Source organism: Leptonychotes weddellii, chromosome 10 (genome assembly GCF_054177405.1).
Source record: "Leptonychotes weddellii isolate Sample4059 chromosome 10, ASM5417740v2, whole genome shotgun sequence".
NCBI classification, from domain to species: Eukaryota; Metazoa; Chordata; class Mammalia; order Carnivora; family Phocidae; genus Leptonychotes; species Leptonychotes weddellii.
Window position 1 is genome coordinate 95,086,431 of NC_138378.1, and position 26,147 is coordinate 95,112,577.

The 26,147-nt window shown below is 45.9% G+C and overlaps 1 protein-coding gene across 1 annotated transcript in view; it reads right to left on the reverse strand.

The window, feature by feature from the left end:
- Positions 1–2,208: 2,208 nt before the first annotated feature.
- GALM (galactose mutarotase) overlaps positions 2,209–26,147 on the reverse strand; it is a 52,395-nt gene continuing 28,456 nt past the window's right edge. The window contains exons 5-7 of the mRNA XM_006745290.3: positions 5,770–5,911; positions 4,088–4,262; positions 2,209–3,357 (exon numbers count right to left, since the gene is read on the reverse strand). Coding sequence (XP_006745353.2) covers positions 3,280–3,357; positions 4,088–4,262; positions 5,770–5,911 — 395 coding nt within the window. The 3' untranslated portion in view covers positions 2,209–3,279. The remainder of the gene's footprint in view (positions 3,358–4,087; positions 4,263–5,769; positions 5,912–26,147) is intronic.

A 26,147-nucleotide genomic window follows, 5' to 3' on the forward strand; every position in this document is an offset into this window, starting at 1 on the left:
TTGTTATGTTTCCTTCTGAATAAGAAAATATTCTTTTTCGGGCACCTGGGTGGCTCAGATGGTTGAGCGTCTGCCTTCGGCTCGGGTCATGATCTCAGGGTCCTGGGATCGAGTCCTGCATCGGACTCCCTGCTCCTTGGGAGCCTGCTCCTCCCTCTGCCTCTCTCTCTCTCTCATGAATAAATAAATAAAATCTTTAGAAAAAAAAAAAGAAAATATTCTTTTTCTTTCTTCTCTAGGGTTTCCCGAATGATTTCTGGCACCTAGAATATTACAACCCTGCATTGAACAATTAATGAAACTAGTAGATAGGTTGCAATTAGTTTAATATTTCATTTCTGAGGCCCCTTGGCTAAAGTATGTATTGGTAGCTGGTGAGAGGCCACACCCGGAACTTGGCATTACCTGAGAGGCTGCAGCATGAAGAACAGCATTATTTCAGTGATACTCCTGCGAAAGATGTATGACACCAATCTGATCAGGAAGAAACACCAGACAAATCCTAATGGAAGCACATTGTATAAAATAGCTTTCCTGCAACCCTCAAAAATATGAAAGTCGTAAAGGTCAAGTCAAGGGAGAACTGAGGAATTGTGCCGGATTGAAGGAAACTGAAGAAACAAGTACAATCTGTGCTCCTGGTTTGAACCCTTTTGCCAAGAAGGACATTGAGACAGGTGCTGAAATTTGAATGGGATCTCTGAGTGAGGGGAGTATGGAAATTTTTCTACTGTTGTTGCAACTTTTCTATAAATTTGAAATATATATATATATATTTTCTAAGATTTTATTTATTTATTTGACAGAGAGAGACACAGCGAGAGAGGGAACACAAGCAGGGGGAGTAGAAGAGGGAGAAGCAGGTTTCCTGCAGAGCAGGGAGCCCGATGCGGGGCTCGATCCCAGGACCCTGGGATCATGACCTGAGCCGAAGGCAGATGCTTAACGACTGAGCCACCCAGGCGCCCCGAAATATATTTTTTTAAATATGTCTCCCCCCTCACTTTGCAGACTTAAATTTTTATTTTTTATTAAAGATTTTTATTTATTTGGCAGAGAGAGCACAAGCAGGGGGAGCGGCAGGCAGAGGGAGAGGGAGAAGCAGGCTTCCCGCGGAGCGGAGAGCCCGACATGGGACTCGATCCCAGGATCCTGGGATCATGACCTGAGCCGAAGGCAGATGATTAACTGACTGAGCCACCCAGGCGTCCTAAACATTGGGTTTCTTATTGAAGGGTTTGTGTTCTAAATCTGCCACTTCTGGCACTATTACTTTCTCCAACTAGTGACCTCTTGTTTTTAATGAGGATTTTGCTACCTCATTACAGGTTGTAAGGGTCAGATGAAATAATTTCTCCAATCATACTTTTGGCAATCAATAAAATGAAGATGAGCCATTAAGGAGGAGAATCCTGGCAAGATGGTAACAGCGTAAGAATTGTCCAGAGGGCCTTAGAAGAAGGATGTGTGATGGAAGCTCTAAACAGTAATGTAGTTAGACCTCCACCGCCTGCTCAAGCCCAACCGGGAAGAGAAACGGACCACAGCTCCTAGCCCTCAGGCTCTGGCTGGCTTAATCATTGGCTGTCCACCTTCTCAGGTCCTTTGTTACGGCATAGGGAGGGCCTGTGGAAAAAGAATTTGACTAGTGGCCAGTTTTCGTTGTAGCCCTGCAGACATAGATTTACCTTCCAGATATTTTAAGTCTGATCCCTTTGCCTCACAGGTGAGAAAAATTGAGGCCAAGTGAAATTAGATTGTTTGCCCATGTAGTAAATGCCAGTAGCAAAGTTAGTGCTCAGGGTTTGGTCCATCCTGGTGCAATTCTACATCACCTTATTGTCACTATTAGTCTTGTCTTCCCCAGAGAGACTGACAGATCCCTGAGGGAATACACTCTATCTTAGACATTACTTCCTGAATTCCTTAAAAGACTCAGCAGAGAACTGTGGACACAATAGGTATCTGGAAAATCCATGATGACATGAATTAAAAAATGATCACTATTCTTGATTTATTGTTGTTGCTAAGAAAGAGGGAGTATGGGAAGCTCAACAGGTGGCCAGTTAGGTGGCTTTCTTCTAGGAAGATGCTGGTGCTTGGACTGGAGAGCACAGTGGAATCCAGAACACACCATATACTCGGTCAATTTCCCAAAAGTCCGTGTCTGACAGATTTAAAAATGAGTGAAGACACGGGGAGTCTTCCGAAGGTGCAGCTTTTGGTTTTATTTCAACGGGCTGCTAGTATACAAAAGTAAAAGGTACATTCCTTTAAAAACCTAAACCAACCACCAACCAAACCCATAACTGGTAATTCAATTGTTCAGGAAAGGGGGGAGCCCCGGGCTCATCTACATAACACGACATTTTGCTCCAGGTGCAATGTGCAGCCCTCAGGTGAGGCCCTGTCTCCACACTAACACAGCTCCAGTCTCCGGTGGCTTGCTGGCTTCCCATGCCTTGGCTCGGCTGGGACTTTCTCAACCCCAAAGGCAGAAAATCAAAATCACAGATTCTTTCTGGATATTTTGACCTGGCCCTTTAAGTGACATCTTTAAGACAGCTAAACTCAAACTCAGACTCATATAAACGTGAATCTGGGAAGAAAGGCGGGCCCAAAGAGAGGAGGGTCAGACCCCCGCTTGCCCCATCAGTGACCCTGCGAATGCCCTGGCAGACTGAAATGGAAGCAAAGAAGGGGACTTGAATGTGCATGACCTGATGTCAAGTCCTGGCTAAAATTGTCCCCAGCTGTGTGTTTTTATGAGGGTCATTTACCCTCCTGAAGCCCCGGCTCCCTCCCTCTGTCATCTCCTACCTTCTCAAGGCAGACTGGTCCATCTGCCAGCATGGTGCAGGAGCTAATGCGACTGAATCCGAAGTGCTGCACAGGAGGGGCGAGGTGGTTTGAGGAGGCAGAGGGGGAGGACAGGAAAAGGAAAGAAAGTAGAATCAGAGAAAGGTAGGGTGGAGAGACGGAGCCAACACAGTACAAGGGGCGTGGACACCCCTTCTGGGCTAGGGTCGGGCTTAGGTGATGATATTAGTGGGTGGGTCCTCTTAACTACACAGAGCGGAGAGCTGCTCATTAGAGCTGACCTGGAGCCAGTCACTGGGAAAGAAAATCGATACTCAGACTCACTACTATGAAGCTACCCTTCACATGGCTTTCATCACAGGATCACTTGTAAAGCCTCTGTCGCCTCTCTGGGCAGGAGACAGGCTGCTGAAGGGGCTCCCAGCCTGGCCCTGGAAGAGGTCACGTCTTCACACTTCCTCAAGCCACAGAAAACTTGAACCAAGTGGTGTGGTCATACTCGTCCCCAGGCCTCAGCAGCACAGGAGGGAAGTGGGGCTGTGAAGGGAAAAAGAGGACAGGTTACACTTGCCAGCCCAGCTGCACCCTTCACCATTCAGGATGGCTCTGGACTGGTCTCTAGAACCAGCTGCCAGGGTAACAACTGTTTACTATTGGTTTGCACTGAGAGAGAACTCGAGCCACATCACTGAGCACGTTGTCACAGCAGGACTTTCCCGATGAAGGAGGCCGTGTATCAATTTACATTGTGGTGCAAGCTGCAGAGCTGGTGCTTTGGGCAGCACTACTCTAGGCAGCAGCTAGAAAAAGAAGTCATCAGTAAGCAAATAGGAAGAGAAGATGGGATCATTTGAAAAGTGTGGTTGCAGGTTGTGGGTGGCTCAGTCAGTTAGGCGTCTGACTCTCGGTTTTGGCTCAGGTCATGATTCCAGGGTTGTGAGATCGAGCCCTGTGTCGGGCTCCGTGCTGCTTAGGATTCCCCTTCTCCCTCCCCTTCTGCACCCCACCCCTCAAAAAAGTATGGTTGCAGAAGATGAGCAGGTATCGATAAGGGGCAACATTGAACTGAATAAAGGCTTTGAAGGCACAAAATAGATTAAAAAATACATAAATGCTATGTTAGTAACTTGGCTAAAGGTTTCCTTATCATGACTGGGAGAAGAGAACCCTGTGGACTTGTGATTCACACAGACCTGAGTGTCGTGACCTCTGTCATACAGTGTGACCTTGGGCACAACACCACTGAGAAGCCGGGCTGGAGCTTTACCTGATTGACGGCATCAGGCCAGTTCTGGGTCTCGAGGCAGAAACCAGAGTGCTTGGGATAGACTGCTCCACCCTTGCCCTTCAGAGCGCCATCCAGGAAGTTGCCTGTGTAAAACTGGACCCCAGGCTGGGTTGTGTACACCTCCAGTAGCCGCCCGCTTCCAGCATGACAGACCCTGGGGGTAAAGCAGACCACATCGGTACATCGGTATGGGATGCAGAGGCCGGCAGGGACCGGGCGAAGCTGGGAAGCCGCCTCTGAGCCAGTAAGCAGGCCCAGCCATAGAGCAGGGACAGATACAAGGAGACAAAGATGAGAAGAGCATGATGGGAAATTCTCATAGTCTCCTGGGTGAGGCGTGAGCAGGTGGTTCTGAGGATCCTCCAATGGCCACTTCTCCCTGTGATCTTGGCTCCTCTGAGGAAGGCTCACCCCAGGTGTGTGTGTGCGTGTGTGTGTGTGTGTCTCAGGGGCAGCCAGGTTGAAGAGACACAGTTTTCAGGCTCTGGAGGGGCTGAGAGTCTTTCTCATAAAGAGTTGGAGCTCTCTGCTTGGCCTGGCAAAGCCACCAGCTATGTCTTGAAAGAGAAGAGATGCTTCTCTAAATTAAACCATCCCCCTTCCCTGGGGCTCAAGCAGGTGGCGCTTTTTAGTCAGATGTCCCCTGAGAACAGATGTACTGTCAGTTTTTGCTAGATTCACTGTTTCCTTTAAAAAAAACAAACAAATCCGCCCCCCCAAAAAAAACAGGCCTCTACAGAGCTGAGAGTACCTACCCGCTCCCATACTTGGTGTTGAAGGGATATGGATAAAGAAAAGCCTCAGTCTTCCCCTCTTACTGAGAGGTAAAACATCCCAGCAGTGTATGGTCCATGAAGAGGTTCAGGGGAAGATGTTTGGGAAGAGGAGGGCCAGGATTTGAAGAGTGGAGAGAGGCCGGAGAGTCTCCTTGAGGTGGGTGCAGGAGAGAGAGAAATGTGAGCACTAGGCAAAAGGAGAATGGCAGAATCCAGCTGGAAGAACACAGGGACTGGGGCTCTGAGGGAGAGAAGGCTTGTGAAGTTTCTCTCGGAGTTTGAATCACTTTCTCTGCTTTATTTCAAATCCATTTATTCTACAGACATTATTTGCTGGTGCCAAGCACGGTGTTAGGCACTAGGGCGGGGAGGGGGGGACTCAGGGAGACGAGATGGTGCGAGGAGTCAGAATTTAGTGAGGAGGAGGGAGAGTGCACACAAATGCCACTGAAACAAGGCTGCTGGTGGTGCTGGTGCTGGGTGCTCTGGGGAGAAGGGCAGCCTCTGACGCTCCATGGAACTAGACAGGGCACGAATCACATGTGAACAAAGTACAAAGGGCTCCAGAAGTTCAAGGAAAGCAGAGGTGACTTCAGTCCGGAGGAATCAGGCCTTCTAAAACCAGTGGGCCTTAAAGAACAGGCACAGATGGGGAGAGAGGCAGCGAAGAGAAACAGGCTGCCAGGTGGGAGCCCAGGGCTAATGGCCTGATGCGGGAGGGGGAGCAGCTCCGGCTCCCTGGAAGAGGAGCTTTGAAAAGTCAGGGGATGTGTATGCGGTCCCTGCAGCAGAGTAAATGCTACTGAGCCGGCCAGAGAAAAAGCTCCTCATATAGGACGTGGCATCTCTTCTTCCCCACAGAGGCAGCAAGTGAAAAGGGCTTACCGTGCACAAAAGTGCTTTTCTTTAGATCCCTTCAGACAGAAATTGTGGTCGAAGCCATTGATATGGAAGTCCTGCAGGTGTTTTCCAAGCTCGACTGGCTTCCGCAGGTCAAAGGCAGTTCCTTGTACTGGAGCAACTTCTCCTGGTGGGAAGAGGCAGATAAAAAGGCAGCAGGCTGGAGCACTCTGGCCAGGCTTTCTTGAAAGAGGAGAGGGATTCTACTTCAGAGCTTTACACCATGATCCAGTTTAGTTTCTGTCTTTATTTAAAAAAAAATTTTTTTTTTTCTAATTTGAGCATAGTTAACACACAATATTGCATTAGTTTTAGGTGTGCAACGTAGTGATTCAGCTTCTCTCTACATTATGCTGTGCTCTCCATGAGTGGGACCCCCGTCTATCACCAGGCAACTCTTACAGTACCACTGACTATATTCCTTGTGCTGTGCCTTTTATTCCTGTGACTTATTCATTCCATAACCGGAAGCCCAGTTTATTTTCTTTAAAAGTCTTCTTTGTCCTAGAATAGTGTCACATATTTAAAGGTGGACACAAATGCTAGTTAGTTAACATACTCTTTTAGGGTTAGAACTACTTTTGCCGGGGCGTCTGGGTGGCTCAGTCGTTAAGCGTCTGCCTTCGGCTCAAGTCATGATCCCAGGGTCCTGGGATCGAGCCCCGCATCGGGCTCCCTGCTCTGCGGGAAGCCTGCTTCTCCCTCTCCCACTCCCCCTGCTTGTGTTCCTGCTCCCGCTGTGTCTCTCTCTGTCAAATAAATAAGTAAATAAATAAATATTAAAAGAAAAAAAACCTACTTTTGCCTTTCATGTGGTCAGATGGAGATGTTGTAGGAACTTGGTTTCTGTGCTATTTTTAGAGGAGAGAGAGGTAGCATGCAAAGTGGGTCTGAAATCTTAGGAGGCTGAGAAAGATCAGGAACTTGTACCTTACCACTAAAAGATTTAAACAAGTAAAAGGAGAACCAACTTTAGCTGTTCAAAACGTTGAGTTCTGCTTTTGTGTGTTCCTAAATACTAAGAGGAAACACGAATCTCCTATCTTTGGGCGAAAGACGGCATCCTTTTCTTAAACTCGGAGCTCCTGTTCAGAAACATGGTCTTCCTAGTATGTGAGGACTAGAGTCTGTGAGTTCACACAGAGCTGCGGGGATGCCTGAGGTCCAAAGCACCCAAGGGGGACCCAGAGGACTGGCCAATACCATCCTAGCATCCGATGCCCACTATTTGACCAAAGGAGTTTGGGAAGCACACAGAAGAATCCTTCTCTTACCAGAGTCAGCTCTAGGAAAAATTAAGTAGCATTCTTTTTGAAAACACCCCTTAAAACCATCTATTTCCTTTGCCCGGTTCTGCTTGTACGAAAAAGAATTTTTGAATGGGTAATATTTGCACATGTAATCAATTTATTTATTATTTATTTATTTTAAAAAGGTTTTACTTATATGAGAGAGAGTGCGAGAGAGAGAGCATGAGAGGGGCGACGGTCAGAGGGAGAAGCAGACTCCCCGCTGAATGGGGAGCCCGAGGCAGGACTCCATCCTGGGACCCCAGGATCACGACCTGAGCCAAAGGCAGAGACACTCAACTGACTGAGCCACCCAGGTGCCCACATGTAAACAATTTAAAAGGTAACAAATGTAAAAGATACAAAATACTATAAATCAAAACAATCTCTCTCATCTTTGTTCCCCACAGATCCAATTTCCTTCAACAGAAGCAACCGCTGTTGCTTGTTCCTGACCCATCCTTCCAGAGATGTTACAAGGATATCGAAGTATGTTAACGCAGACCCATGCACACACACACAAAGATAGAGCCTATTTCCACCTTGATCTTTTTATTCAATTTGTCTTGGAGGTTGTTGCTAAATTTATTCCTATGTATTTTATTGGACAACTCTATATGCACTCATATTTCTATTTTTTCTATGATAATCTGTCAATTTAAAATTTCTTTTCTGGTGTCATAATTGCAAATTTACATTTTTCTAGAAACATGTGCATTCCGTCTATATTACTCTCACTTATTTGTAGAGTTGAGGAAGACAGTAACTTATGATTCTTTCAATTTCATCTGTCTGTGGTTATTGGCCTGTGCTCATTTCTAACTTTGTGCATTGAATAGGTTAGCTAATGCTTTATCTATTTTATTTTTCCCCCCCTCCAATGAAGCAGCTCTTGGATTTATGTATTAGTACTACATTTTTCCTCCTCTTTTCAAAACAATAACTTCTGCTTTTATTTGTATTAATTTTTCTTTTGTTTTCTTGGGTTTATTTTGTTATTTTTCAAATATCTTGCATTAGATGCCTAATTAATTTATTTTCACATTTTTTTGGATTAATATAAGTAGTGCTACAATGTTCTTCTGAGCAATAGGCTTTATAACACATATAGGAATTTCTGTTATATATAATTGTAACATCATATTTCCATTTATTATATATTCCAATATGTATTATGTACATATTTCCATTATATGTAATTATATATTATTTACCTATTTTCTAGATGTTACTAGTTTTGGGGCTTGAATTCCCTTTTGATCCAAGAATTATTAAGAGTTAAAACATTTCTAGGTCAGTATTGGCTGTCTTACTCCTATTTTGTGAAAGTACCTGAAGTTTTCTTTATGCTCTCTGATATGGTGAATTGTAAATTGCATCCTTTATCATTACAGGGTACCCTCCTTTATGTAATTTAATGCTTTCTGTCCTGAAATCAGCCTTTACTGGTATCAAGATTGAGACTCCTGCCACTTTGGCTTTCATTTGCTTGGTTTGCTTTGAAATCTCATATTTTTAACCTTTCTGTAAGACTTGGTTGCACACAGCATTCTGATGGGTTTTGCTTTGTGATTCAATCTGAGAGACTTTGTTTAATAGAGGTATTTTATGGCATTACTATGACATATGTATGTTTTAAGTATTCTTAGCTCTGTCGTTACATTTTATGGTGTGCTTTCTGTGTTTATGAATTTTTGTTGTTGCTTGCTTTTTAAAATCTTTTACTATATGGTCTGTGTGTGTGTGTGTGTGTGCACCTTATAAGTTTGAAAGTTTGTAATTTTGTTTTAGTGGTTACATCTACATATAAGTAACTTCAATATAATATACTTAATCCTCTGTTCCTCAGAATCTGCTAAGCTTTTCCTTTCTTACCCTTTCTCCTTTCTCTTTGCTACCTGACTTGGGTTTCTGATGCTTTCAACTGTTAAGAATCCTAATAAAGGCACTCTTGTTTCCCAGTAGATGGTGCTAGAGACACAATATAAGGAGCTTGCTTTATAAACATCCACCTCGAATTCAGAGTCAGCCCTCTAAAACCTGATCAGTTCTAGGAGAATGAAGAGTTGAAGTTTTTGGGTCCCTCAGGCCAAAGGCCAAATCCTGGATGGTAATGATCACCTGAGTGCTACTGTCTTGTGAAGTCCGGGTGACCAAGCACCTCCCACACTGATTTATAAAAAGGTAAAATGTTTCCTTATGAAACAATTAGTCTGGGAAAAAGCAGCAGCTGTTTTCATGGGCTTAAGAAGATTTTTGTCTTACCAACGCATATTCTGAGTATCAATTTATGTTATGCTTTTTTCCCTAACCTTATATGGTATTCACAATATTTAGTTCCTTCAAGTCATGCTTGACTCAAAATCTGACCCTTATGACAGTTCCAATGTGATATTGCACAAGTCAGTTAAGATTACTTATTTCTCTTGACTTTAAGGTAAAAAGAAAGTCATGGAATTTTCATGAAGGAGGGAGCCAGGGCATATTTCAGGTCTGTTTACCTGATACTGAGCAATCTACAAATCAAGGTTTATGTTAACTTTTCTCTTTGTAAAATGAAGCTATTATTTGCTACCTTATACGTTACATGGAAATATTTGATAAATGATAAACGGTTTCTGGAGGGTTGCATACATAAACAGGTCAAATTTCAGGATAACATATGTAACACAAAGGAGAGCCTAGAGGGGGTAAGACTTCAGAATGGCAGAGAAGCCCTGACTTAAAAATGAGAAACTTCGGGCGCCTGGGTGGCTCAGTTGGTTAAGCGACTGCCTTCGGCTCAGGTCATGATCCTGGAGTCCCGGGATCGAGTCCCACATCGGGCTCCCTGCTCGGCAGGGAGTCTGCTTCTCCCTCTGACCCTCACCCCTCTCATGCTCTCTCTCTCTGTCTCATTCTCTCTCTCAAATAAATAAATAAAAAATCTTTAAAAAAAAAAAATCTTTAAAAAAAAATAAAAAAAATAAAAATAAAAATGAGAAACTTGGGATAATTCCAAAATGAGATGTTAGCTAAATGAGAAGAAAAAAAGAGAGACGGTTCCAATCTACCTTGTTCCAGCCTCATGCCCTGACACATGTACCTAATCATCGGGCAGATGGAAAACTTGGAATTGGTCCCCCAGATTCACTATGTCTTTGGGCCCTTTCTCATAACTGGAATGTCCTCTCTGTGCCTGCCTCCAGCACACCCTGGCAACGTTGTTTAAGAATACTTACTCTCCAATGTCATTTCCTCTGTGAAGGACTGTAGCCACCACAACTAGAACTAATCTCCTTTTCTACTTGGTTCCTACCACACCTTGAACATACTTTCTTCAAAACATTGATCACATTAGGCATAATTATAGGATTATATCAAGCTCCTAGAGGGCAGGGATTGTGTCCTTTTTACCTTTGTACCCTCTGAGCATGAAGCGAGCCTTTACTTGATTGAAAAACTGATGTATGTATGAAGTAGAGGCAGAAAAAACAGGGACAACTGTGAATGTTGGTACATCCTGTGGCAAAGTCAGAATGAAAGATCTAGAAAGTACCTTAGGAATTACCTCATCCAGTCCCCTTGCTTTGCAGATGATAAGATTGGGACCCAGACAGCTAAAGGGACTTGCCCACGGTGACACATCTTCACAGTGTCAAAGTCTCCAGGCTCCTCACCCTGGAGTGACTTGGTTACGGTACCTTCTACCGCCAACCCTCCAAGTGTTCTTGATTTTTCAAAGAATTTGGAAAATCAATGTGCTGTTCTTCTAATTTTGGTCTCTCTGCATATGTGACTTTGTACTTTGGTGCTAAGAATAGAAGATGTCAAAATCGCTCTCTCAGCAACGCCGAGTGTACGGAAAATGAGGCGGAAATGGAAAGGGTGCCCTCAGAGGGGATGTCACGTCACCAGACGGCAGTTTTGAAGCCACCAGAAAGCTGGGGTGTCGGCAGAGAGAAGTTGTTTTCTGAAGGGGATTTCTTAATGCTCCTGCAGGCTGGCTGGCTGTGCGTAATGCCATAATGGCTGGCAGATGGTGGGCTCTGACCCAAAGATACAGGGCTACAGCTCTGGGGCAGGCGAACAGCCTGAGGTGGCATTTCTACATCCCCATTTCAAGGAAAGCCTGACTGCTGGCACCACGGCAGACTCATCTGAGGTTACTGTCATGAATCTAGAGTGAGACCGGTCCCTGCGTGGTGGCAGCTGTGGAGGGCATGGCGGGTTGGGTTTGTTAGAATACACAGAAGAGGGAGGGGGGTGAGGGAGTGGAGAGCACATGCAAAGGGGTGAATCTAATGATGGACTTCTGATTTAAGTAGGTGGGGAGCGAGCTCGTGGGCAGGCAAGGGGCAGTGAAAGGGTGGTAGGATCAAGGGACTATGGGTTTGTGTGACATCAAAGAATTGTTGGGGCTGAAAAAGACATCTTAAATAGGGATTATAGATGGCTACAATAAGAGGTGATGACAAAGTCAAGGGTATGACCCAATGACCATGGGATTGAGTTGGGGGACAAGATCATTGGAAGAGAGGATGTCAAGAAGAAGCTGAGAGGTCAGTATCATCAGTATGGATAATGAAATAATGAGGGACTATGACAAGAGTGGTGTTGGAGTGACAGTGAGCCAGGGATGAGCTGATGATATCTATAGCCAACCTCAACAGATGTGTCTCTCTGGCAACTACAGCTGCCCCATCCTTGCAAGAAGATGATGTAGACCTGCTAATTGGAAACAGGACTCTCTAACATTCCAGATCTCTCTCACAAGGTGTTAAATCTTCCTTTTCCTATTTGCATTCCTGACAGAGTTATAATGACCTGCCTTCTGGCAGCAAAGGAAAAACTCACTGCCTTCATGAAATCCATCTGCCTTCATTCATATCTCTTTTCTCACATAAGGGGTTCTTATATGTGTTCTATTATATGGACTTCGGCCTTTTCCCCATGACCGCTTGTGGCAGATTCCATCTTTCAAAGATGGTCACACCGGTATGTATCCCATTCCACAGGCTCTACTTACAATGTGATGTTGACACTCCTTCACTGAGAGGTAGAGTCTTTGTTCCCCACCTTAAACAGGGAAGGACCCCTGTAACTGCTTCGACCAATAGAATATGGCACAGATGATGCTATGTGATTTCTGAGGTCAGGTTATAAATACAAAGTGGTCTTGCCTTGGCCCTTGCTCTCCAGGTTATTTCCCCTTGGAAGCCAGCCGCCATGTTGTAAGGAAGCTCAAGTCACATTGAAAGGCCATCTGTGGGGTGTTCTGGCTGATAGCCCTAGCCAGTAGCCAGCATACAAGTAAATGAGCCCCAGACATCACATGCAGACACAAGCTATGCCCTGTCTAAATTCCTGACCACAGAAACAATGAAAACTAATCCATGAAGTGTGGAGTAATTTATTATATAGCAATAGATGACTAGTATACCGCCTTAGGATGTTTTCACCTCTTGGCACTTGACTAGTCTTGACAGGAGGTTAATGCACCCCTCCCTTCCCTTTACTACATAGTCAGAAGTGTCTTTAATTCGTCCTACCTTAAGAACACTAATTCTTGTAATTACTTTTGGGTGGGGGAAAAACAAATACAAAGTTGTTAATTCACGCATTTTTGAGTAGCTTTTATGTATCAGGCATGAAACCGACCTCAGAGAGCCTAGAATCTGGTGAAGGAGACAGATAAAAAAATTAACACTGACAGGACAGTGTGACAAAGGCCATGAGAGTGGCATCCAGGGGGCTCTCGTGGAGGAGAAGCAGCCCCCAGTGCAGCTGTGGGGGTCAGGAAAGGGTTTCCAGAGGTGGTGACAGGAGTCTAATCTTGAAGGATAAGTCAGGACTGGCTCAGTGGACAGGGTGCGGGTCGGAACAAGCACAGGAATGGACTGCTGTCCCCTGTGAAGTTGTATCTGGAGTGTAGGCAAGATGCATTTATATTACACATATCCTAGAGACTGCTCACTCTGACTTAATGTGGGGGGCAAACGACTTAAGAAACGGAGTAGAAGGTGAATTAGTCCTTTGAACTTCTGATCAAACACTGACTCCAGTGAAATGGTTTTTTGTAACATCTGGGCATGAACACTCTCCCGGTGTCTGACTGAGAAAATTCACCTGGGGTGAATTTTAATTCAATGCTTTTAATTTCTCATCATCAGAAATAGCTCTTTCCTCTGCCTGGTGGCCCTAGTTAGTACCTGCCTCTCTGAGAAGATGAACAGATGGTCACTGCAAGAGTCACTGCATCTGTTCATTTTTAGCCCCTTCCTGGCAGGTTCCCTTTCTCGCTCATCTTCACACAACCCCGTAACACAAGTGCAGCCATAAGATCAGAGTCCCACCGGACAGTCCTCAGCAAAGTCTTATTTATAATAACAATTAAAAATTATTTTGGGAAAAGGGGAGAAAAAAGAGAAAAGAAAATCTGGCATAGACTTTCTAGAAAAATTAGGATGAGCGAAGAAATTTTTTCCAAAAATTTTTTTCTCCCTTAAAAAAGAAATCTTAAAAAAAGAGAAATATTTTAAAAATGAAGTATATTATTTGAACATTATTTTCTATGATTTGTCCTATATTTTGGTTTACAAATCTATGTAAGACATCTTAGGATTCAGACAGACTTACTAACCGACCTTGGGCAAGTTTCTGTGCCTCTGTAAGATTCAATTTCCTTATAAAATAGAGCTCATATTGGTGTCTACCTAAAACAGATATTGTGAGGTCTGAGAGAATGATATGAAGGAACCTATCTCTAGGGCAGTACCTGGCACATAGTGCTCTGTCTCTTTGTCACACACACACACACACACACACACACTCTCTCTCTCTCTCTCTCTCCAGAATAGAGAACAAAGAGAACACTTATTCATTATAGCATAAATCATTGATGCAAAAGGAAGGTACATTTCTGCCTCCAGGGATCATTGCCATTTTCATTAAAAAAGGAATAAGGGTTTTTTGGTTTAGTTTTGTTTTTTGAAGCTTCCTTCCTTAGTGATTTTTAAATCTAGAACTGTAGTTTTTAAACTGGCTTTGGAGTTATGTACTCCTTTGAGAATATTGTAAAAGTTAAGGGCTCACTGTCTAGGAAAATGCATACAAATATAAAGAATGTTCTCAGAACCTCTGAAGGGCAGCCATGCATGACTGGTTAAGAATCCCTGATTTCCAGGCCGATGAATACGTTCTGCCAGACCACTACTCACCAAGCAAGTTGCCCTCTCATGACCTGAGACTAAAATGCACATCTGGAATGTTGCAGTCACACAACCTTAGGGGTTTGGTCAAGAAAATGCAGTCTGGGGGTCTACTGGGAGACTCATGGCAAAGGCTTTTTGCACAATACATCAGCGCCTCCTTCTGGACTATCTACGATTCCTCCATATTCTTGCAGGACGTACAATAAACTAATATGTGAAATACGCAGGAGCTTGTCTTAATCTGAGCAAATCAACAGCTTACAGAAATTGCAGGAAAGTGAAGCATCAGAGAAAGTGGAAATTGCCCCTAACGACAGCTCAGAAAATGGGGCTGATCGGGCAAACTGTGTCCTCCCGGGTTACAGTGGCTATCAGGAATCGAGATCACCAATGGCTGTTACCAACCTCCCAGGAGCAGCATCTTGCTCACTTGTTTGGCAGTCAAACTCAATAGATACTAGAATGGATTTTAAGAGTCAGGCAGCCTGGACTTAAATTCTTTGCTGTAAAAATGTGTGGAGGTTGCTTAGCTTCTCTGAATCTTGCTTTCCTCATCTGTATACCGGGGATAAGAAGAGTATCTACTTCATGGGATTATGAAAATTAAACAAGGTAAGGCACATAAAATGCTCCGCATCCTACCCAGTGGGCAGGAAGTACTCTGTAACATAGCTGTTTTTATGGAACATGGCCAGGGGTGATAACAACATAGACTGTGGAGTTAGGGAGACTTGGCTCCAAATCCTGACTTCCCGAATTACTTACTTGCCTAGCTCGGTGCAGCTTAATTAACCTCTCCAGATGTCCGTTTCTTTGACTGAGGCATAACTGAAGCATTACCTCTTCCAAAGGGTAGTGAAATGAGCTAACGTGTGTATGTGCTTAGCTTAGTGGCTGGTACATATTCAACACTCAGAAATGGTGGTGATGGTGATGAAAATGGTAATAATAGTAGTTAATCCTTACAAAGCTCTTATGAAATGCCGGGAGCTGTTCTACGCACCTTACATGTAATACCTCATTTAATCTTCATGACCAATGAGGTAGGTCCAGTGGATTACCTTTACTTTACACATGAAGTTTGCAGAGGTTAAATAAATGATCCAGTGTCACAGAGCTGGATTTAAACCTAAGCAGTCAGGGTTTGAGTCCCTGCCTTTAGCTAATTCGTTTTCCTGAGGATGTGTCAAAATCAGCATTTAAGCATTCAAGGTCACACCAAGGGCTCACTAAGTTCAGAGGCATTTTCCATTTCCAGTGGAAGCTCCCTCACCTGTCCCCATCAGTTTCATGGCATCCTGGGGCACCCACTGCCCAAGAGTAGGTGCATTGCTAGGGCCAGATGTTGATCTATGAGAATTAAGACTGCCTTCCCCAGATCCTCCTGGGTCCACCGGGCTCAGTCTGCCAATGGTCCTTCATGGCTCCAGCAGGAGAAGGACAGCCCTTCTGCCTGACCACACAGAGAGACAGTGTTCGGCGTTTGCTTGATGATTTCAAAAGGGGAACATGTTGGGGCAGAAACATCTTCCTGCATGCTTGTTCTGCGCTTCACAGTAACTTGGGCAGGCTCCAGCGACAGTGGCGTAATTAGGGAGCCCAGGCTCATGGTAGACCCATGGCTTCCTGCTGTCCTCCAAGAGCCAGGAGGCTCCCACAGTCATGGGTCACAGGAAGCCAAGAAGGGTGGTAACTGAAGAGAGCCAAACTGCATTAATGGCCCAGGGTCAGAGAATATAACCAGTACAGAGAGGGAAGAAATCAGTCCAGCCTTTCTGGTCAGTTGGCACAGTGGCACCCAGAAATGGCGTTATGTGGGGGATCTAGCCCCTCTGATCTCCATCAGTGCTTCCCTTTCTTGCAAATCGCTCCAAATAAACCTACGATTTAAGTTTCAAGGCACACCCCAGCCTCCCTTCCAAGGAGACTGGGGCCCCATGCTCTGCCTACACAGAAATATTGACCACCACGACTGCTTAGCCTCCTGTGGTTTAGTCAGGACATAGAAGGGCTGTGGAGCCAGAAGGAAGGGAGCCTTGAAATACAGAGCCAGCCTCCTAGGTCTCATTATCTGCAGGACGTGGTCAGTATCTTCCCTGGTATGTGTGTTCTGCAGACCCTGCATTCGACTCAGTCTTTGCAACTGGACCTACCTAGAGGGTCAATTTCACAAACTACAAATTTAGGAGCTGCCCTCTGTCCTGGGAAGAACTCTGGAATGGAATGGAGTCCTGGAAGGCAAGATGAAGCATGCTCACTAGGAGACAAATCCAGATATATTCAAATACAAATCGTCCCCAGGCTACCCCCTCGGCTTCTCTGGGTTACAAAGCTGCTGGCTCGGGGAGCTTCGAGCTTCGGGAGAGGGAGCACCTGGGCTTCAGTGAGCAGAATCTGCAGGGAGCTGTCACGTGGCCTCTGATCTGTGGATGATCTAGATGAAGATAGAGAAGGTATTCTTCTCAAATTAGGACAGACAGCGTGAAGCTAGGAGGCAGATGCGCTTGGAATAACAGAACCAGGAATCCAAAAGACAGTGCAAAGTGGGGGTAAAGCACTGGTTATATGATGAAATTTGTGAATAATGGCAAAGGATACGGTCCTGCACTTGTGTCCAAAAAAGCCAAAAACCAAAAAGCAAAGGACACTGCCTCACTTTACATTGTAACTCCAACCCCGGGCACGAAAAATAATCTTTGGAGGTTCCATCTCCTTCCTTGTAAAATTGGGACAATATAGCCCCTATCCCCTGAAGTTGTCATGGGGATTAAAACAGTTATTGTGGGCAAAGTGCTTAGCACAGGGAGGATGATGATAATCATGACAGTGATAACTAACAATGACACGTTCTTCATTAAGTGCTTCACGCCTAGGCAGTCTGGTTCCAGAGCCTGTGTTCTTAGCTATCATGTTATACTAATTCTCATAAACGTTAAGTCTGATGACTACAATTATTACTGACTAGGGAGATGTGAGCTGAGCTGCAGCATGTGTGAAAATGACTTCAAGGATGTGGTTGGCAGTAAGTTCGACAGGAGTCACATCAAGGGTGTAACGAGGTGGTGACAGTTCTTGATAACTTTGTGCAGTGCGGGCATCCCAGATGGAGAGGCCTAGACACACAGAAGCAGAATCAGGGGACAATGACCAGAATGGCCAACTCAGGGCAGAAGAAGAACAGCTCTTCCTGGAAGAAGAAATGACTTGGGGGCGCCAGGACAACTACCTTCCAAGGCCTTGAGCCAAGCAGTAGGCAAAATGGGGCCGGTTCTAGATCCCAGCTCAATTTCTGGAAGGCTTTCTGTCTGACGTGCTGACCCAAGGTGGCCAGGGACCATCCTGAGCTGGAGGCACCTGAGTGCCTGTGGAGCCCACAGTCCGGGATTCAACTTTTCCGACTGTGACCTTCCAAGGCTGTAGACCCATTGTCCCACGTGATAAACAGAATGAAGCAGGCTGTTCCCTTTAGGGACACCCTGTGACATCTAGTTATTTCCCTCCTCTCTCTTTTTAAAATCAAATTGTTAGCTTGTCTTATCTAGGGAGGCCATAGGCTGAGAGCAGCTCTTTGTAGAATGACCTACAGAGAGGCCCAGAAGTGCGAGAATGAAGAGTTGCAGCGGGGAGGGGAGCTCAGAGCGCAGCAGGAGGACAGCAGGGTTGTTGGGGAGGGGAGCGAAAGGGGAGGGGCAGGTGCCCAAAAAAGGAAAAAGTAACAAACCTGAGGCCAGCCAGAGCTTTTTCGCGCTTTTTATGGGGCTAGAGAAAGGGTGGACCCAGGACCACACCTGGGGCTTTTTAGAAACCGGACCCAGGGGGCACCTGGGTGGCTCAGTCGTTAAGCATCTGCCTTCAGCTCAGGTCATGATCCCAGAGTCCTGGGATGGAGCCCCGCATCGGGCTCCCTGCTCAGCGGGAAGCCTGCTTCTCCCTCTCCCACTCCCCCTGCTTGTGTTCCCTCTCTCGCTGTCTCTCTCTCTGTCAAAAAACAAATAAAATCTTTAAAAAAAAAAAGAAAAGAAAAAAGAAACCGGACCCAGAGGCTCTCCCTCAGGCCAACCGAGTCAGAATCTGCATATTAACAAGCTCCCCAGGTGATCTCTGTGCGTACTAAAGGTGAAAGGCACTGGTGTGGAGACCATCTAAGGGAGACCCAGGCTCAGATGTGTCCTGCATTCATCTTAGAAAAAAAAAGGGGGGGGGGATGGGGAGGAAAGCTGGGGCAACGGGAAGAGCGGGGAGTCTGGTCTCCATGGGGACGGCCCAGCCGTGCTTCCAGCCCAGCTGCTCCAATTCTGTCCGTTTCTTTCAGAACTAGGCAGGTTCAGAAGTCAGTCCCATTTGCATAAGGAAGCCAGCAGTAATGGGGCACAGGTACTCATCTGACATCTAATTAAGCCATCTTGGCATATCATCTCTAGAATGCCTGCTGTTAGTTCAAGAAACAACATAAAGAGAATGATAATTAAAAGTTACACCCTGGGTGGGAATTTTGTCTTCATTCCAGCGGTTGGCAAGTAAAGCACCCTGGGATTTTTTTTTTTTTTTTTTGAGGTAACATTTCTATAAATTTTCATAGATCACACAACCTCAAAGCTTGTCTCTGCTGCAGTTTTCCCCCTTCCCTCTGCCGGAGCTTTGGGTTTGTGGCTTTATTCTACTGCTGTTTTCTTTCTTTTTTTTTTTTCTTTTCACTGAGCATTTTCTGATTTTACTTTGACTAGCAATGGGGGGAGGGTATTGCTTCTGGATATCACATGTCATCTGAAGCATAAAATGCTAAACCCAGTTACATGTTGTTTTCAGGTGAGAAGGCAATTTTACACTTCACAGTTGGTCCCACACGAGGCATTTTCATGCAGAGAATTTTTGCGTCCTAGACTCACATCAAGATGGCATCCAGGGATTTGCTGCCAGTGGGAAGTGCGCCCACTGTCTGCGTGCAGCCTTCCTGCAGGGGCATTCCTGATAGACCTGTTCTCCAGGGTGCCGCTACACTCCCCCGGTCTTCAGGTCCCCCCGCCAGAGCGTCCATCACGCCCCTCATGTCCTCTGCTACGTGTCTGGGCCCAGGGTCTACGACCTGAGCCGCTGTGGTTAGTAACACTCTTAGTGGCCTGCCTTACACCCTGTCCTCCTGCCCCTCCAACCTGACAAAACTCCAGCTTTGGATCATCCCACGGTCCACCTTCTCTGCTCCCGACTTGAAAGTCCTGAGAGAATCTGGAGGAAACTCCCAGTGCACGAGATGAGGCCACCAGATTCCTGGTCTCCATTCTCACCTGGAAGCCTTTGACAGACATTTTACTTGCCCTCCATCAGCTCCTCTGCCCTGAAAAAACCTCTTCCTTGACCCTGCATCTGCACCTCATGGAGGCACCCTGTCTTCTTCCCTTCCCGGGTTTCCGAAAGCATATTCAACACCAGTGGCTGCCGCTAGCTCAGTGGGGAGCTTACAGATGTACAGACTCGCTGGCCCCACACTAAAGCAAATGAACCAGAGCCTCCGAGCTGGGGCCTGAGATTTTGTATTCAAGAAAGTTGCCTTGGTTGGCAACTCCTCATTGGCCTATGCTCCCCGACTCTCCTTCCTCACTTTCAGTGGCTCCTCCAGCTGTCAGAGCCTGGCTTCTCCCTCACCACTCTGTGAAATGAGGTCAGCAGGGACGGCCACGCCAGCCCGCACACTCTCCCCAGGCCTCCGCAGGGAGAGTACTCTCCGGAGTCCTGATGCTGTTGATCACACCTAGACTTCCGGTCACCGTTTCTCTTTCTTTGCCTTCTACCTCTGACCATCACCCCTGGCGCCTTTTGTGTAAGCTTTTCTTGCACCTTAAATATCGGTGGTGCTTTCACAAAAGTATCTCACTCTCCTTGCTCCTAGATCCTCACAGACACTAAGAAACTTCTTGTAGCTCAGGGGGATCTTGAGAAAGCCTCCTTCTACCCTTGTCTCTGGGCTCCCTTAGCCCCATGGACATTACCTCTTCTCCTGTTCTGACCACAGTAGATTCTTCACTCCCCGTGAGCTTCTCAAGGGCAGAGATAGTGTTCAAACATCTTTCCATGGCCTGCGCCTCAGGAAGCAGGTAGCAATTAGCAGGCCCTCCATAAATGTTCGTTGAACTGAATATAAGTCTGCTCTGAGCACTTGTGTGAATCAGCCTCAGGCCCATAGTGCAAAGCCCGCAGTTACCTCTCAGCTCCTTCAGAATGGGGTGACCTTGAAGGAATGAGCTAGAGCCAGCCCCTGTCTAGACCCGGGGTGGGGAGGGTGGGCGTTAAACACCGGCTCTCCAAGGGTGGCAGTCAGAGCTCTAGCAAAAAACACCTCTTCTGGCAGATGCACTTGTTGTTCGTCTGAGATGTTCACAGGAGTTACATAATGCCTGGCCAAGTGCTAATTTCTGAGCTTTCCTCCTGCCAAATTCCCACCACACTGGCTCACGGTTGCCAGTCTTGCAGCAGTGATGTGTTTTCTCGCAGGGAATACAAGTACCGCTTTGGACGTTATCCTAGAGCCTCATAAAACTGTTCTTGGGGCCCTTTTATAGAGAAGGATTCAGTAACGCACCTGGTTGGAGAGTATTATTGCTACCAGGCGAGGTCCTTAGAGTTCTTGTCATGAACTTCCTCGAACTGTCTAGGAGGCACCTGTCCTAGCAGAAACAGCTCCAGGTAACTAACATTCCGTAAGTACCAGTATCATGAGTTTCACTTTTTTAGTGTTATTCGAATCCTTTCTTTAATAACACTAGCCTTATTTCTTTAAGCACAGGACGTGTGCTATATGCATGCCTGTGTGTTCTCCACGGTGATGGAGAATGGAAAAAGAAGAAACTTCGGGCATAGGCCCACAGCTAGAGGTGCTTGTCTCGAGAGCTGCAGAGCTGAAGGTGACAACCAGGACACCATGCTCTGGCTTCCTGCCCAGAGTGAGGCCCCTGCTTGCCTGCCTGCTCCTGTACTCCACAGACTGATGGCCAGACCTGGAGTCTTTTTTTTTTTTAAAGATTTTATTTATTTGACAGAGAGAGAGAGAACGAGAGCAGGAACACAAGCAGGGGGAGTGGGAGAGCGAGAAGGAGGCTCCCTGCCTAGCAGGGAGCCCGATGTGGGGCTCGATCCCAGGACCCTGGGATCATGACCTGAGCCGAAGGCAGATGCTTAACGACTGAGCCACCCAGGCGCCCCAGACCTGGAGTCTTGACTGCACCAAGGGCTGGTGGATACAGAAAGGCAATTGCATTCATCGGATCAAGCAGAAACAGAGAAGCTGGCCATCCAACCCTCACTCCTGGCAGTTCTTGCTCCTCCAGATGGAACCTTGGAGAAGTTCCTTTCCTTCTGGGAGTGCCATCTTCCTCCTCTCACTAGTCTTCTAGCTCCCTCCAGAAAATCAACTGGTGATGAAGTAGCAAAAAAATTGTAAAGCCACCCTGAAGATTACCAAAAGGAAAACACACTATTGCTCATCTCCAAAACAATGGCTATCTTATATATAATAATACATAGTAGGATAACCATAAACTATCATTACCTTGAGAAAGGACAACCCTCCCCCCCCCACACACACACATACAAAAGACAAACCCTCTGTGGACCAAGATGATGCGATCAGCTCATACAGGGCTTTACACAGAATTTTGGGGGCCCGTGAAGCCCCTGAAGATCTCTCATCATCTTCCCAGACATACATGTATGGATCCTGGTTATGAATATCTGGGTTAGAGGCTCCACGGAGTCTCTGAATCAGGGTTAGAAACTGACTGGATTTCAGAGTTCAACTGATATAACGCCCATCTGATGAGAGTTAGCAGATTAGCTTATGAGGCTCAGCGAGTTTTCCTGGCTGACTCGAGCGCACAGCTGGCAGGTAGTAGAAGGGAGCCCGGTGTCCAGGCTTTCTGAATCCCGGTTATCCTGCCCTGTTGTGTTCATATGCTCTGTTGAAAACAGATGTCAAGAAGGGAGAAGACTGGAGAGAGACTGAGTGTAGGGAAAGGAGGGAGTACCTGTTCCTAGAACGTACAGCCTGGCTCTTACTGGGTTTCATTTTTGTGTTTAGCACAGTTTTCTAGCTTTAAGCCAAAGAGACCAAGCCTGAAGCTCCCTCCAACTCCCTACTTTAGACCTGTAACTAAATCCTGCTAGATCATCTCAGGCCGACTTGTGGAAGGGAAGATAAGAAAGGTGAGCTCTGGGCATAGGGTGAGCTCTAAACAGTTTCTGTCCTTACACAAACCCTTGAACACCAAAGAATCTATTGTTTGCAGGAAGTGGGGAAAAGACTTCTAAGGAGAAAGTATAGACTTGAAGAGTAGGGGTTTTATGCAACCGAGAAGGGGGAGTTGGGTGGTCCCTGTGGGTGGCAGGTGTGTGGGATATGAGTGAGGCACGCCGGGAGATGGGTCTGAGGCAGCTGGTGTGTGGCCTGGGAGCCACCTAAAAGGTTTTTAAGCTTAGGGCATCAAAGCAAGATTTGCATTTTAGATAGATAACTTTAGTAACCAGATGGAGGCTAGATCTAAAGAGATTTTTTTCCCCCCAGTTAGAGAGCTATTTTCCAGATTCATTTGTCATCCACTGATCCCAATTTGTGAAACTCATAATATAAGCCAGGCAGTGATCTAGACAAGAAAAGACAGCCTAACCAGGATAGTGATGATGGAAATAGAACAATATAATCAATAATACACACTGAAGAGACAGATTCGAGAAATACTTAGGAGTTAAAAATCAGCACGACTGGATGATTAACAATACTGGGGGGAGGGGAGACTCAAAAGGAAAGAGGAAGTATACTGATGGATGGTTGAAACTAATATTATGTTCAGAGGACTTTTAGGGCAGCGAATACTCTGTGTGCTATCATTATGATGGATACATGTCATTCTACATTTGTCCAAGAGTGAACCCTAATGTAAACTATGAACTTTGGGTGATGATGATACGTCAATGTAGGTTCATCAAGTTGTAAAAAATGCTCCACTTTGGTGGGGGATGTTGAAAAGGGGGGGGTTGTGCATATGTGGTGGCATGGGTATATGGGAAATCTCGGTACCTTCTGCTCAATTTTGCTGTGAACCTAAAAATTCTCTAAAAAAAAACAGTCTTAGTTTAAAAAATCGGCAGCACCTGGTGACTAACAATACGGGGTGGGGGGAGTGGGATGCAAAGAAAGAGGATGCATACTGGAGTAGGTTTGAAACTAGTACTATGTCCAACATTTTAGAATCACATAAAGTCTAAAGGAATTTTTTTTTTAAAGATTTTATTTATTTATTTGACAGAGAGATAGCACAAGTAGGCAGAGGGAGAGGGAGAAACAGGCTCTCCGCTGAGCAGGGAACCCAACGTGGGGCTCGATCCAGGACCCCAGGATCATGACCTGAGTCGAAGGCAGCCGCTCAACCGACTGAGCCACCCAGGCGCCCCAGTCTAAAGGAATTTTCTGTAAGAAGCTCCAGAATGATTAAAACATGTAGATCAAAAGTCTTCATTTGCACCATCTTTGAACCGGGAGACTACTTTGGAATTTGTTATTTCTCCAGGGCAGAGACTTAGACTTGCCCTAGGGAAGTAATTATAAAATTGACTGAATTGTAGGTTGAACCCAGAGAGGGTGAAATAAAATACAAAGGTTTTTGCTGGGCCTTTCTCCACAGCCTCATGGTAAGCCTTTCGTACCAGAATTCTAATCTTGTCAAAATGGGGTTGCTTTCATGTAATTTTAGAAGGCGCTTTCAAAAACCAAGAGCAGCAAGAACAGCAAGTGAACACAGATGGGCTGGGGGACAGAGTGGGTTGTGTAGATTTCTATAAAAATAAAAGGTACCTTTTCTCAAGGAAAAGAATAAGATAGAATTTTACTAATGTTACTGTAAGAGGCAAAAACCTAGTCAAAGCATTCATTTTTTGCTTTCTTAATTCCTCATCTACGACTGTAAGTAAAGAACAGCAACATTAAAAGAAAAGAAAAAAAAACCTGTGTGCTGCAAACGCCTATAAAGACACGTGCTTGGTTCTGCACAATGTTGTGTACATGATAATATCTTGCTGGGCAGGTTGCCCACACTGCCTCCAAGTCTCACAGTTCTATAAAGCGAAAAGGGGACGTATAATGTTTACAACCCTGGGAATGAATTAATCCCCGGGGAAACAGAAGGCCAGAATTTTCTCACCTGCTCACACTTAGCTGGCTTCGTACCTGAGCAGAGCTCTAGGAACCGATTTCCTCTTGTTGCCCCAGGACAGGACAACTAGACTCGGGTCCTGAAGCTACATGCCCAACATGACTGCATAGAGATCTGGTACTGGAATGTTCTCTGTCTGTGGACACCGACTATACACTGGTCCTTCCTGATAAAGAGCTTCTGGGAGTTGCCCTTTTGGGAAACTACAGGGACAGCCCCGACAACAACAAATATAAATATACACTCAAGACGATCTGATGATGCCCCAGTAACAGAGTATGAGCCCATCCTAAGTAGTGGCAGATGCTTTATGGGCTGCATTTTTTTTTTTTTAAAGTAGGGAAGGACAACTGCTCAGAAGCAAAGCTAAACTAACTGCTGACGTGCAAACCCAGCCTGACAGCTTAGCTGCAGACGCTGCTCTTGGTCTTCAGGTGAACCAAGCCTGCAGCCTTGTAGAAGCCTTCCGACGGTGCAGCCGTGCTGCAGGAGACACCTGTGAGCGAGGACCCCGTGACCCAACACCCCTACCAGCTCCAAAGTGCCCAGGATTACATCCAGAGCAGTAGCTTCAGAAGCCAGGTGATGGATTCTAGCCTTCTTCTTTTTTTTTTTTCCCCAGAAAAAAAAAAAAGCAAAGACGCTAGAGTCTTGCAGCCTAACACACAAAGGATATTGTTTGCCTGCATTTGCCTGGAAGCCTCCAGGAATGACAAAATGGCAGAAATTTCCAGGGGGAAAGCGGGGGTGGGTGGGGGTGATTTGATTTGAATGGGCCCCTTTGAAGGCTTCTGCTACCCCCACACTTGCTGAGGATTTTCCACTGAGCTTTGGGAAAAGGATAGCTTCTTATTTTTTTAATTATTTTTTTATTTTTTAAAGATTTTATTTATTTGACAGAGAGAGACACAGCGAGAGAGGGAACACAAGCTGGGGGAGTGGGAGAGGGAGAAGCAGGCTTCCCGCTGAGCAGGGAGCCCGATGCGGGGCTCGATCCCAGGACCCTGGGACCATGACCTGAGCTGAAGGCAGACACTTAACGAGTGAGCCACCCAGACGCCCCAAGGATAGCTTTTTAATAGGAGCGCACAGAAAGGGGGAGAACGAAGAAGCCACGTAATGCAGGCTGTTGTCTTCTGTGTCTTACTGACCGAGAGGGCTGAAGACATTTTCTGTGCTCCCCAGATTGCCAACAGGAAGAAAGCCAGGAGCAAAACAGGGGCCTGAGGCCGCCAGAGGTCTGAGGGTGCTGCCTGGGTGAGAGGTCTAAAGGGGGGCCATGAGTTTAAGACAAGGGGATTTCATGATATGTGCTTTCTTTGGCTCCCTCAAACACTATGCCAAGGCAACCCGTTCCTTTCTGTGTGATGAGGCCCAATCGGTGAGCCTGCAACAGGCAAAATGGAGGCCAAGGCTCTGCCCCTCCCCCCCAACACACACGGGGAGGGGGAAGGTCCCTTTTTACCGACTACCTCAGCCACAGTATCACAGCTACTGTACAATGAGAGGTGCTACTTTCTTGTGACAGTGGGCTTTCCCTTCACCTGAAAAATTATTTACCGATTATCTATGACCAAGGTGGAAAACGCCTGCAAAGTTTAGATCTGCATCAGCATTTCCCTCAGAAATAGTTTCTAGGAAGGGCAAACAAAAAGAAGGAGTTGAAACACAAACATATGTAAAAA